This window comes from Macrotis lagotis, chromosome 5 (genome assembly GCF_037893015.1).
Source record: "Macrotis lagotis isolate mMagLag1 chromosome 5, bilby.v1.9.chrom.fasta, whole genome shotgun sequence".
In the NCBI taxonomy this organism is placed as follows: Eukaryota; Metazoa; Chordata; class Mammalia; order Peramelemorphia; family Peramelidae; genus Macrotis; species Macrotis lagotis.
This window is the reverse complement of record NC_133662.1, coordinates 109,361,670-109,376,148: the sequence shown is the minus strand read 5'-3', so window position 1 is coordinate 109,376,148 and position 14,479 is coordinate 109,361,670. Positions and strand designations below refer to the sequence as shown.

At 33.2% G+C, this 14,479-nt stretch overlaps 1 protein-coding gene across 4 annotated transcripts in view; it reads right to left on the bottom strand.

Moving 5' to 3' along the window:
* Window positions 1-14,479, bottom strand: part of AFG1L (AFG1 like ATPase) — a 221,398-nt gene that overhangs the window by 72,240 nt on the left and 134,679 nt on the right. For all 4 annotated transcript variants that reach the window (XM_074187295.1, XM_074187294.1, XM_074187292.1 and 1 more), the window contains one exon: window positions 11,312-11,370. In XM_074187295.1, coding sequence (XP_074043396.1) covers window positions 11,312-11,370 — 59 coding nt within the window. The remainder of the gene's footprint in view (window positions 1-11,311; window positions 11,371-14,479) is intronic.

The window sequence follows — 14,479 nt, the reverse complement described above, 5'->3', positions numbered from 1 at the left end:
ATAAGAAAAAATCTACTTTTTCATAAAAATGTCATTTGGCTCCTCCTTTCAACTATGGAAATTCTAATTAATGTTTACAATGCAATCAGATTCTGTTCAATGATGCTTACACTGTGGAAGCACTTTTAAAGTAGTTTCATGTTTTAAAAATGTATGAAAATGAAAGTACTTTTCCAAAGATAGCTAATCATAATTAGATTGATGTATTTCTAAAGGTACTGAAGCCTTTTAATTTTATACCTAGACCATTTTCTCCTTTACAACTCACCAAAAGCTTCCTCTCTTCTATCAGTGAAAAAGCTCTTGAAATCCCACCTTCTTCATGACCTCACATAAACTGTTGTGATATATGATTTCCATTACAAAAAAAAATTAACTGATTTTACAAAAATATTTTATTGAAGTAAAGAGTCCGTTTAGGAAGTTGCATATTTTTCTGTGTGTGTGTGGGGGGGTTTTTTGTATGTTAGAAGATACTGTCATTGTTCATTATAAGTTACTGGAGTGCTGACTGGGTTCATTTAGCTAAACTTTTCCTTAATAGTGTCTATGTAGGAAGGATATCCCACTAGAGGAATCTAATCTAGGACTGCTGAGGACAAATTTATCTCTTAAATACACCATTTTGCTTTTCCAACAAAGTAAAAAGTCTTGTTGATTCTTCCTTCAGAACACTCTTTACACTGATCAGTTCCCCTTTTTCAATTTATGCCATAACCTCTTTAATTCAGGCCCTCAAATCTTTTTTGTCTGTACTACTAAAATTGCTTGTTTTTAAAGTTCAATTTAATTTCAACTTCAAATTCTCTCCCTCCCACCTTCTCCGCCTTCACTGATTGAGAAGGCAAGAAAAACAAAATCAGGCAAAACAAATTCTGGCATTTATATGTCAAGAAAAAGGAAGAAAAGAAGGAAGTAAAGAAGAAAGGAAGGAATAAGGAAGGGAGGGAGAAAAGGATGGATGAGAGAGGGAAAGAAAGGAGGAAAGGGAAAGAAGGAAAGGAAAAATACAGAGAAGGAAAGAAGAAAAAACAAACAAGTGACAAGGAAGGAAGGAAGGAAGGAAGGAAGGAAGGAAGGAAGGAAGGTGGGCCTATTTTGTTTTTGCCTCTGTCTCTTTAGCCTGGTGCCAGGGAATCCTATTTGCTTAATAGATAAATGCTTGCTGAGTAGCATGAGATTGTTACCAATAGGCTGAGAAGAGAACAATCCATCAAGATATAAGCAATGGGATTGATGGTTGCTTATTTCTTTCTATTCAGGTGATCAGGAAGAGAGATGGGAGTTGAACATTTGGGTCAAAAGTTGGCAGGAAGAAGATTAAGCACTGAACAGAAGTGACAATGGAGAGATGGAGCATCCTCTGCTGGTTCTCCTAATGCTGTGTCTCCTACAATGGCTCTTCTTTCATTCCCTTTATGCAATGTGGTGCTTTGGAAAGAACACTGGATTCTGAGTCAAAAGATCTGGGTTTATATCATGACTGCTACTTATTAATTATGAAACTGTATTAATTTTATAATCACAAATCATTAATTTCTATAAATCCCCTTTCTTACCTTTAATATGAGGTTAATAATATTATGAAGATAGCACTTTGTAAACTTAGCCAATAAACATTTCTTAAGTGCATACTATGTGCTAAGCACTGGGTCAAACATTGACCATGGAGACAAAAAAGGACCAAAAAGCAGTCTCTGCCCTCAAGGAGCTCATTATATCCTAATTGAAGAGATAATGTATATATAAATAGATACATACAAGATACATACAGAGTAGATGGTCCATAATTTTAGAAGGTAAGACACAGCAACAGGAGGGCCAGTGAATGGCCTTCCTTATAAGGCAGGGTTATTCAAAGGATGGAAGGGACCTTAGAGATCAACTAGTCCAAGGTTCTTAACCCTTTTTGTGTGATAAAACTCTTCTCTGAACATTTTAAATGTATAAGATAAATAGGATTATAAAGGAAATCATTTCCAGTAAAACTGTTATCAAAATATTAAAAAACAAAACAAAATCCAAGGTCATCAAAGCCAGGTTAAGAACTCCTGACCTAATCAAATCTTTTCAGTGTTTACAAATGAGGAAATAAGGCCCTGAGAGATTAAGTGATTTGGCCAGGGTAACACAAGTAGGAAGCAATAGAATAAGATTCAAACCTATGTCCTCTACCTTCCAATACAGCAGTATTCCACATTAAAATGTGGGCCACATTACAACTCTGACATTCTGTGTTTCTTTGAATGATATTCCTCCTCCAACTTCTGTGCCTTTTAGTATCCTCAGCAACTCATTATAAGTTGAAGAGTAGGAGTCAATCTTCATGGGAGAAGCAGTTTCCCTCTCTAGGAGTTCCCTAAGTCAATAAAATTAGAGGTCCCGTACAAAAAAAAACAAAAACCAGAGAACCAGATGAGAAGAGGGAAAAGGAAGAGGGAGGTTCAGAGAGAGGTTAGAATGAAGAAGGAAGAGTCACAAGCAAGACAAACCAAATATAGAAGATTGGTTATAAAGGAACAGAAACAAAGGGTGAGACCTAGAGATCTGGGTTTGGGTCGAGTATAGAATCACCCAGATCTTTCCAATTAGGGATTACCAGCATTGATCTTATTCCTAGTCTTTACCCATCTTTTTTTTTAATTTTGTAAAGACCATACATGGAACAAAGAGAAGAAATATTATAGAAGAACATGACAGAAGGAAAAACATGCCCAATAATGATAACTCTATAAATGTTAATAGAATGAACTGACCCACAATAAATAAATGAAAGAGACTGTGCTTTCTGTGTACAATGCACTATACTGTGTGAGGCAGACACAAATACAAAACTAAGACATTTCTGTCTTCATTGAGACAATAATATAATGGGAAAGATGGCCCATGGATGGCAATGGTAGCAAGGTAAGGGAGTTTATATGTGGGAAATTTTTTTTAAAGGGGGAGAAAGAGACAAGAATGAATTAGAAAACAGAGTATAGTAGGGTACATTAAAATAAATTCACAGAGTTAAGTGATGAGTTATATTTTGGGTGAATAAAAGAAAAGCAGAGGTGGTAATCATGGTCTTGGATAATTAAAGTCTAAAAATGAATATGGTTATAAGAGATGGACAAGGAAGCTACATTATGCTTAAGGGCACCATAGGTAATGAAATTATATCAATTATTATTATTGCTATTATTAAATACTTAAATGATAAATGCCATTACTAAATATTAAAATGACAAAATATCTAAATATTTAAGGAGAAAACTAAGCAAACTACATAGGCAAAATAGACAGTAAAGTAACAATTGCGAGGGACTTCAATTTATTCCTTTCAGATCTAAAATAGACTTACAAAAACAAAAAACAAGAGTGAAGTTTAGGACCTGAAAAAAAATTTTTAAATGTTAAGAGAGAATAAACCTCTCATGATTACTGAATGGGAGTAAATATATTTCTAAGTTTTGCATGGCATCTTTAAAAAATAAATCATGTTCTAGTATATAAGAAGTTTATAAATAAATGAAGATTATATGTATTAAATATAATATTTACTAACAACTAAAACAAATTAATATTCAATAAGGGGAATTTGAAAAAAGATTCAGACTTAAATGGTAACTTTTTTTTTTTGCTAGGCAATGGGATTAAGTGGCTTGCCCAACGCCACACAGCTAGGTAATTATTAAGTGTCTGAGGCTGGATTTGAACTCAGATACTCCTGACTCCAGGGCCGGTGCTCTATCCACTGCACCACCTAGCCACCCCAAATGGTGACTTATTGTACATTACTCCCTTCTTTGTGCTCTATGGTTCTTCACACTGATAGTCTATTCATACTGTTCCTCATATATGATACTCAATTTTCTATTTCAGTGTTTTTTCATTGGTTCTCTCCAATGCCTTTTAGAATCCTTGGCTTCCTTTAAGTCTAAGCAAAATGGCACCTTCTATACCTTCTCCGCCCCAGATGCTAGTGCCTTCTTCTTTAAGGCAACTTTGTGTTTGCTTTGTAATTATCTTGCATAGCATGAGAAGTAGAATATAAAGGTAGTAGCAGTATAGATACGTGTATACTGCTACTACCTTTATATTTTTCACTTTATCTTTGCATTCTCAGCACTTAGCACAGTCCTCAGCATACAATAATTATTTAATAAATGCTTATAGCATGACTAAATAATATAATCCTAAAGACTAAATGAGAGAAAAGGTGATCAATGACTGAACATGTGACTTACAAAAAATTCTAAAACAAATGGAAAATAAAAGTTTTGAAGAATTAAAGAATTAAAAAGAAAAAAGAAAAGTTTTGAGGAATTAAAGAATAAAAAAATGAAGAATAAAATTTTAAAAAATCAACTGAGTTAAGTAAAACAAGGACATTATTTTTGAAAAAAGTAAAATAAAATAGAAAAATCATTAGCTAATTTGATCTAAAAGAGAGAATGCCAAAATAACAAAAGAAATAAGAAAAATTTGCAATAGATAAATTAAAGAACATTGTTAGAAATTTTCTTATACAACATAACTGAAAAATTTAAATGAAATCAATGAATAATTATAAAAATATAGAATACCCAAATTAACAGAACAAGAAAGAGAAAATTTAAACAACCTGATCTCTGAAAAAAAAAAAAGTCAACAAGCCATATGTGAACTTCCAAGGAGGGTGAAAAAAAGTCAGGCCCAAATGAACTTGCAAGAACTAACTCTAATATTATAGAAGTTGTTTGCAAAAAAATACTATTTTTATGTGTATACCCTTTGTTCCAGCATTACCACTACTGGGTCTATACCCTGAAGAGATCATGAAAAAAGGGTAAAAACATCACTTGTACAAAAATATTCAAAGCAACTCTGGTGGCAAAGAATTGGAAAGTGAGTGAATGTCCATCAAATGGGGAATGGCTGAATAAATTGTGGTATATGTACATTAGGGAACACTACTGTTCTATTAGAAACCAGGAGGGATGGGAATTCAGAGAAGCCTGGAAGGATTCACATGAACTGATGCTGAGCAAGATGAGCAGAACCAAAAGAACACTGTATACCCTAACAGCAACACGGGGGCAATGATCAACCTTAATGTCCTTGCTCATTTCATCAGTGCAACAATCAGGGACAATTTTAGGATATCTATGGTGGAGAATATCTCACAAAGTGCCTGTCTTTGAACCTCTTCTCTTTTCTGTCTATACTTGTCCTCAAATCTAAGCTTCCAGTTCTCAACTCTTTTAACTTCACATGGTTCTAGATATAGAGTTGGAATGTTAGAAATCACCTATTCTAATCCCCTCATTTTTAGAGATGAGGAAACTGAATTTTAGATCCATTCCTATTCTTCTTCCTCTTTCTCCAATCCATCCTACTTACTGCTGTAAAAATAATCTTTCCCTGGACATTCAATGAAATAGGGGACTTTCAAACTTTCCTGATGAAATGACCAGAGCTGAGCAGAAAGTTTGATCTTCAAGTACAGGTAAAAAAAGAGTGAACAGAAAGGACAAATTATGAGGTACTTAATGATGTTGAACTGTTTGTGTTACTACATGAGAAGATGATACTGATGAGTCATATGGAGCTTCTCATTTATTAGGACAGATAGAAGGAGAATATATGGACAAGGTACAGGAGGGACTGAATTTGAAGGTATAATATATTAAAAAGATGGAATTAATAGGTGAGAAAGGAATGTACTGGGAAAAAAGGAAAGGAGATGTAGAATGGGATAAGCCATTTCACATAAAACAGGCAAGAATAAGCTTTTGCACTGGAGAGGAAGAGGGAGAAGGTGAGGGGCAGTGAATGAGCCTTTACTCTCATCAGGAGTGGCTCAGAGAGGAAATAACATATATACATACTCAATTGGGTATAGAATCTTACCCTAGAGGAAAATAGAAGAGGAAACAGATGGGAGAAAGAGGGGAGAAGGAAGGGGAAGTGGTATATAGGTGACGAAGAGAGGGAGGATCATTGGAAAGGGAAGTTAGATGCAACACACTTTTGACGAGGGAAAGGGTGAAGGGAGAAAGAGAAAGAATAGAATGGATGGGGGGATGGGATAGAGGGAAATACAGTTAGCAATGGCATTGTGGAAAAAAATATTGAAGCAATTTCTGATGGGCTTATGATAAAGAATGATATCCATTCCAAAGAGCTAATGGTATCTAAATACAAATTGAATCATACATTTTTTCCCCTCACTTTATTTTTCTTGAGGTTTCTTTTTCTTTGTGGGGTGAGGGATTATATTTACTTTTACAATATGACTATTGTAGTAATGTGTTTCATGGTTACACTTTTTATTCCAAGTAACTTGCTTTCTCAGTGTGTGGAATGGGGTGGGAGGAAGGGAGAGAATTTGGAATTCAAGATTTTGGAAGTAAATGTTGAAACTTGCTTTTGCATGAATCTGGGGTAAAAAAATTTTTAAATAAAAGAAAAATAATAAAAATTAAAATGGGGAGGGAGCCTTGGAATAGGATTTGCTAGAACAGGATAGAATTTAAACTCCTTGGATTGTTTCATTTTTTGCCTTTATATAACCTACCACACAAGCACAGTGCCTTTTTGCTTGTTAATTATATGTATAATTATATATTAAATGCTTGTTGATTAATCTAAAAGAAAAAAGAAAATGATCTTTCCCATATGAAAGCCTGGCTACTCCTCAATTAAAATATCTCCTAGGGCTCCTTCTGTCCAATGAATGAAATTCAAACTTCCATCCCACAATCTGGTATCAATTTTCCTTTCTAATCTTATCTCTCCAATTCTATTACTTACAAGTCTAACCAAAATGGACTTCCCTAAAAACAACTATGCACTCAATTCTTTGTGCCTTTGATTATATTGGTACCAGAGATTGGAAGATAATCTCTCCCTTTTTTCTCCTAATGAAGTCCTATCCAACCTATAAAGCCCAAGTCAAAAGCTACTTTATTCGTAGAACCTTTTCTAATTGCTTTAGCTAGGAATGAGTTTCCACTTTGGTACTCACAAAACATTTTATTTCATAACTCTCTTATAATACACTCAGACATAATATTTTGTAATATAGCAAACTGTGTTTATACTTTACTACCTCCCCTACTAGACCAAAAACTCAAAGAGGGAAATGATACTATACCTTTCCTACAAAATTGAACAGTCCTCTGCATATAGTATATGGTTAATATGTGCTAATTGTACTGAAATTGAACTGCTTCCCACAAACCTCAATGTTTGGACCTAGACAATGGAGAAAAGGTCAAATATTGAACTGGAGTTCATGATTTTTAAGGAGCAGAAGCAATACATTCAACACATTTCTTAAACAGAAAACAAATGGACTCTCTTGTCTTCAGTCCAATTGTCAATATTTCCCCTCTATTTTCCTCTATTATATGAGAATGATAATATTTACAAACTATGAGTTAATTTTTTTAAAATTTTATTTATTTAAAGCAATGGGGTTAAATGAATTGCCCAAGGTCACACCACATTTGAACTCAGGTCCTTCTGACTTTAGGACCACTGCTCTATCCACTGTACCACCTAGTTGCCTCTAGCTATGAGTTTATAACACTTCCATTGGCTCCCTTAGTCTCCAAACCATGAACATAAATTACTATAGTGGTTAAAAAGTTAACCAAGCACAGAGGTATACACCAAGGAAATAATGGAATCTACAGTTTTTTTCTTTTCCAAGAGTTTTCCTCTTTTGCTTCCTTAAACCTTTCATTTTCAGATAAGGATTCTCTACATATCTTGTAGTAATATTGACTTTTAGTATATGTCATTCAGTTTCCTGTACCAAGACAGCTGTATTGTAAAGACCACTCTATTTGGAGTCCGAGGACATGAATTTGACTTCTAAAGCAAGCTAACTTACTTCTTGCCTCACTAACTTCCTGTCTCAATCCCCTTACCTGTAAAACTGAACTAGAGAATCTCTATAGTATCTTTTACCTCTGAACTCTAAGATCTATATGAAGAAGACTGGATTATAGTTATTTGCAATATTTCCTCACACCCAAGATTTTATAGCCCCAATCAGAAAAGTTTCATTGAAAACCATCATTACTGGCTATGTGGGCTAGTTTTACATGTTTGACAGAAAACTTGGATGTAGTTGTACAAAAAATATTCATAGAAGCACTGTTTGGGGTAGCAAAGAATTGGAAATGGAGTGAATGTCCATCAATTGGGGAATGGCTGAACAAATTGTGGCAAGTGTACATTATGGAACACCATTGTTCTAGTAGAAACCAAGAGGGATTGAATTACAGAGAAGCCTGGAAAGACTTGCATGAAGAGATGGTGAGTGACATGGGCAGAACCAGAAGAACGTTGTACACCCTAGCAACAACATAAGGGTGATGATTAACCTTAATGGACTTGCTCATTCCATCAATGCAATTTTATTGTACCTGCTATGGAGAATACCATCTGTACCCAGAGAAAGAACTGTGTAGTTTAAAGACCAAAGTCTATTGCCTTTATTTTTTTAAAAGTGTCTTATGTATGATGCAATTTTGCTATCTTTGATATTTTATTTTCTCCTCAAAGATATGATTTCTCTTCACATTCTATTTGTTTATTTATTTGCTTACTTACTTATTTATTTGGTTTTTGCAAGGCAATGGGGTTAAGTGGCTTGCCCAAGGCCACACAGCTAGGTAATTATTAAGTGTCTGAGACCGGATTTGAACTCAGGTACTCCTGACTCCTGGGTCAGTGCTCTATCCACTACGCCACCTAGCCGCCCCAACACATTTAATTTAGATCAGTATATAGCATGGAAATAATGTAAAGATTATCAGATGCCTTCTGTGGGGGGTTGGGAGGAGGGAAAGAGGGTGGGGAAAAATTATAAAATTCAAAACCTTACATAAAATGATAGGTAGGAACTGCTATTATTTATAATTGTAAAACAAAATATTAAATAAAGAAAATCTAGATGTAAGGAAGAGTTTATTATTTCTAAATAATACTTCATCAAATGTAAGCTACATGAGGGGCGGAACTAATTTCATTTATTTATTTATTTATCTATCTATCTATCTATCCATCTATTTATTTATTTATTTATGAGTTCATTTATTCATTTATTTATTTATTTTTAGGAGTTTTTTGCAAGGCAAACAGGGTTAAGTGGCTTGCCCAAGGCCACACAGCTAGGTAATTATTAAGTGTAAGAGACCGAATTTGAACCCAGGTACTCCTGACTCCAGGACTGGTGCTTTATCCACTATGACACCTAGCTGCCCCCCGGAACTAATTTATTTTCAAACTTGTTAGTTCAATAATTAGTCTCCTGGGGCTTTCAGCTAATTCCTAACTATTTAAGGAGTGCTAGGTATGTTTATAGATTATCATTGTTTTTCATTTCCCCTTTACTTTGCCTGTCTACTTTTTCATCAATTCACTATGGATTCAATGGCAGCAGTAACAACAAAGAGAAAAATAAAATGGAACTAACTTAACACCAACTTATCTAATATTAGATATAAAATATGACATTATCAGTAAAAGTAAAGTTTGGAGAAATCACCTTCTGCTTTCCCATAATCAGAATGTACAATTGAAAATTAGATAAACTTTGAAGTCTCCTCACTCTGAGTCTTTTGTAAATGTAAAAATTTTGTGTATTTTCAGGTGCTATTTTTAGCACATTTTCCCTACTTTTCTCATTCATATTTTTGTATCAATATGAACAATATTATTTTAAAGTCCTAGTTCAGACAAAGACTCTATTCTGTTTTCTCAAATAAAAGATAAATAAGAATGTAGAGAGCTAAGGAGGCGAAGGGAAAGAAAAACATCATTAATAACACAAGCCGCCTTGAAAAAATATTTCTTTCCTATAGCTATAAATATCCCAGGGAAATTAAAATATTCCTGTGGCCTAAAATTGTTCATGAAAACATGTTTTCCTCAGTAGATTCTAAAAACTCCTATTTGCTTCATTTCATCAGTAATGTTAATGAAAATGTAATTTGGAAAAATCAAATGACTGTCCTAAAAGCTGAAAATGAATGATTTTTAAATTGTTTTTCTTAATTAGAGAATTTTCTAAACTGTCCAACTTTTAAAAAAGCTTATTTTTCCTAAACCCTGTTGATGTTACATAAAATAGCATCAATAACATTAAAACATTTCATAGAAAAACTTAAACTGCCAGATCCAAAATATTTAATTAAAAATCACAAGCATTCTGTTTTGCTACAAACCATTTATTTCTTAGAGCATTTATCACAGTCTGCCTTGAATCACAGATGTCCATTTTTTTATCTTCTCTTACCAATTTTAAATGCTTTGAGGGCAGGAATTGTATCTCATTCATATTTATATTCCATATCATACCTAACACAGAGCATGGTATTATATAGTAAATATCAATAAACATTCACTGGATTTTATTTATTGATTATCCTTTGTTCTAGAGATGGACAAATGACCTCAAGAGGGTGATGTCCTGACATGTGCATGAATTGGATTTAATTGAGGTGGAGCTTGTGCAAAGTCATCAGCCTCACTCTTCTCCAGAGTCATCAAAAGTCAAGGTAACTGGTGGGCCCAGTCCCTTTCTCTTACCTTTCTCAGGAAGACAAGAAATAATATTCCATCAAGCATCAGATTCATACATATATTCACACATACATACATACAACTATATATTATATATATATATGTATGTATGTTTTATATATGGAAATGGGAAATGACTATATGAAGACCACTTCAATTTAATTCAAAGTGCAATGTTGTATTGAACATTTTGAAATATAGACAGCAAACATTTAAGTGATTGGTGTGACTTTATCAGCAAGATACTTTGGCATAATTTCAAAATAACAGTGGCAACTTCATTTAAATATATTCATATATAAATAAATATATTCATCTATATAATATAAATATATAAATATATCTTTTTTTGTAACAGAATCATTCTAAAGTAGCAACTGTTGACAGATGGGTAAACATGCTAATATAGATTGTCAAATAAATGGCAGTTTTATGTTTTCCCCAAAATACATCCATAAAGCTTTAAAAAGTACTATAGAGATTGTGTGCTAACCTAAAAACTAAGAAATAATGAAAGGACTAATGTTCCATTCACTCATTATAGTTGTTAGATACCTTGTCCTACAATTCTTCTTTTAAGACATCTAGATAAATGACATAGAAAAAGTTTAGTTTTGCTTCCATGTCTTCTGTTATGTTTCAGTAATAATTTACTTGAACTATTTATAAATTTGAATCAATTAAAAGAATATCAAAATCTGTTATTAATATGATACAAAGTGAAGTTTTCCGTGACTTTCCTTACCTTCAAAACAGCAATGAATGGCACAAAGTTAGCTCTCTGAAGTCCATTTTTATAAAGGTCTGAAAGAAAAAAAATGACATTATCTTTCCTATTAAACATTAATAACACTAAAAATAATAGTGATAAATTATCTTTAACCTGACCAAGTTATTGTTTTTCATTCTTTTTTTTTTTTAGGCAAATGGGGTTAAGTGGCTTGCCCAAGGCCACACAGCTAGGTAATTATTAAGTGTCTGAGACTGGATTTGAACCCAGTTACTCCTGACTCCAGGGCTGGTGCTTTATCCACTGTGCCACCTAGCCACCCCGTTTTTCATTCTTATGGTGCAAAAAATTCCTTTCAATTTTAATAAGAATTTAGATAAAGAGAAAAGAATAGTCCAAAAAAGTTTACCCAAAGATATTCAATTAAATTAGATTTAAATCTATAGTGAAATTCAATAGGTGAAGTTAAATCAACAGTCACATGGTAAGAGTAATTCTACATCAATAACCCAAAGTAAAAGATCATATTTTGGTAAATATTTTACATATAGTATTTTATTTACTAGGAAAAAAAGTATACATTCTTTTTTCATTCAAGTAATTTTTATCAAGTTTAATAAGGATTATCTCTTAAGAAAAAAAATCATTAAATTTAGTAATATAGTTTATTAGATTTATTTGATGTTTGCCACAAATGAATCAGTTTTTCAAAGTAAGGAAATTCCTTCTTTTTAAAGAAGAATTCTATTTGTGATTCCTGGGAAAGTTAACTCATTTCTATATCATAAACATTTCAGAAGACAAAAAATGAGATTACTTTCAAAAGGAAAAACAGACAAATCAAAGAGGGGGTATCAAAGTTGGTATAGTTTTCTCAGAGAAAGAAGTTTTTCTCTTTAAAAAAGATAACCATATATTAGATCAAGGAAAGATAAAAAAGTCCTGAGACTTAAGAAATCAGAAGAGTATTTCCAGGAATCAGAACAACAAAAAAGTTTTCCATGAATATAGAGAAACTAAATTGCATTATGTGCCCCAATTAAAAAAACGTATAACACAATGTAATCTTTTGTACCTATTTAGCCCCTCTATGTAGAAAAAAAATGGAAACATGAAGGCAGATTGGAGATGCCACATTTACTTATGGAAATAAAATATGGCCATTAAGAAACAAATTTATTCTCTTTAGAAAAACATTCATCATAACATCATTATAGTGAAGAAAGTATTTGCATGAGCTGTCTGGTTAATTAAGGACTGGAGGCTTCAATTTGGCTATGCATTAACATTTTTATTGGGGGAGTGACATAAAAGTAAGGTTATGTCATTTAGGATATGGATATTTCAAGAACTGAAATAGATTTTTTTTCCCCTATATTCCTTTAGAGTTCTTATGTTGGCAAGAACTTAACAATTGCCAGTGATTGTCATGGCTACTGATGAGCTACAGAAGTTGACTACCTAAAGTCAGTGGTTAAAACATCCTATGTAGGTTATTTGTAGATAGTGAAGATTGCTGGGAGATGATAAAAGATTTTTAAAAACTCACTAAATTTAAACAATTTTTTTTAATAACTCTGCAAAGGGACACCAGCTATTTACACAAAATGTTACCTTTGGGTTTTAATCTTAGAAAGAAAATCCTTATGGACACAAAATGTGCTGAGATTTGGCAATAACTATCCAGCCCTTAATAAAGCACTGACAAGTCAAGAGTTGCAACACATTCTGTTCTAGGTTTCAGCTTTCAAGGCTCAAGCAAAGTTAAAGGTAGAACAACAATGCTTCTAGTTCCTAGAAGCTCAATAAACTTTTTCAATAGCTTTTAGCAAAGGACATTTTTAGGCTCTGCTAAGTCTTTTCTAAATAAACAGAATTCATTTAGTTGGAAAGCCCTTGGTTATTCTAGGACACTTAAGTAAAAAAGACTGTATTCATTAAATTGAAGAGGGTTTTTTGCAATTCAAATATTATGTTAATTATCTGTGCAATATATCTTTCTCCTAAAATTTTATTTGACTACCAAGAAATTTAAATCTTACTTGTTAGACTTTCTTAATTGAACCTAAAGTACTATGCAGGCATAAAGGTTTTATAACACATTTGTATCAACCTTTTCCAATTATTTACTAAATACTGCTTTAAAAAAAACCTGGTGGAGTCCTTGTCTAAGATTTTTTTTTAAAGATTTCTAAACAGAGCTAAATGAGCACTTGGCCATATCAGACAGAGTGTTGGAATTAAAGGACATTCATTTTGTCGAGAATAATGTAAGGACCTCTAAATCCTTCACAGTGAATAACCTTAATAATACTTAAAGATGAAATATGGGCAAAGAGGATTTTTAACGTAATTATAAGGCTCTACATAAATGCCTTGGAAACTCACAAGGGTCTGCAGACTTTTTTCATTTGAATTCCAAGTGTCAAAACTAAGAAAGTCCATAGTGCTTCATTGCTCTTCAGATTTGTTTGGGTTTTTTTTTGGGGGGGGGCATGAGGGTGGAAGGGGGTTGGAAGGAAATTTCACAGAAAATTTCACTAACAGCATTTACTTAATGTAAAAATACATTAAAAATTAATGTCTTCATGCAGTGACAGATCTCATCTATCTTTGGGAAATTGCCTCATAGCAAGTGCTTCTTTCATTGATGACTAAAAGAAAACAGTGGGGCAGCTAGGAGGGACAGGCAGTATATAGAATGCTGGGGTTCAAATCTGGCCTCAAACACTTCTTAGCTATGTGACCTCTGGCAAGTCATTTAATCCTGTGGCCTCAGTTTCCTCATCTGTAAAATGAGCTTGAAAAGGAAATGGCAAATCACTCCAGCATATTTGCTGAGAAAACCCCAAATGGGGTCACAAAAAGTTGGATGTGACTAACTAATATTATTTATCCAATTTATTGATTGTTCTTTAGTTTCCTCATTTTACAGACAAGGAACCTGAGGCCCAAAGTGATTGTGGACTCAGATAAAGTAACATTAACTAGTCAGTAGCAGAGCCAGGACTAGAAACCAAGATATCTGGTTTCTAGCCTAGAGTTATTTCTATCTATACAACCACACCTCTTAATGGCTTTAAGGGTTTCTAAATTAGTCAGTCAATAAACTATATGTCTAATATGTGTCTAATATATGCCAGGTATTTACTAAGCACTGGGGTCCAGGGAAGAAGAAATAAT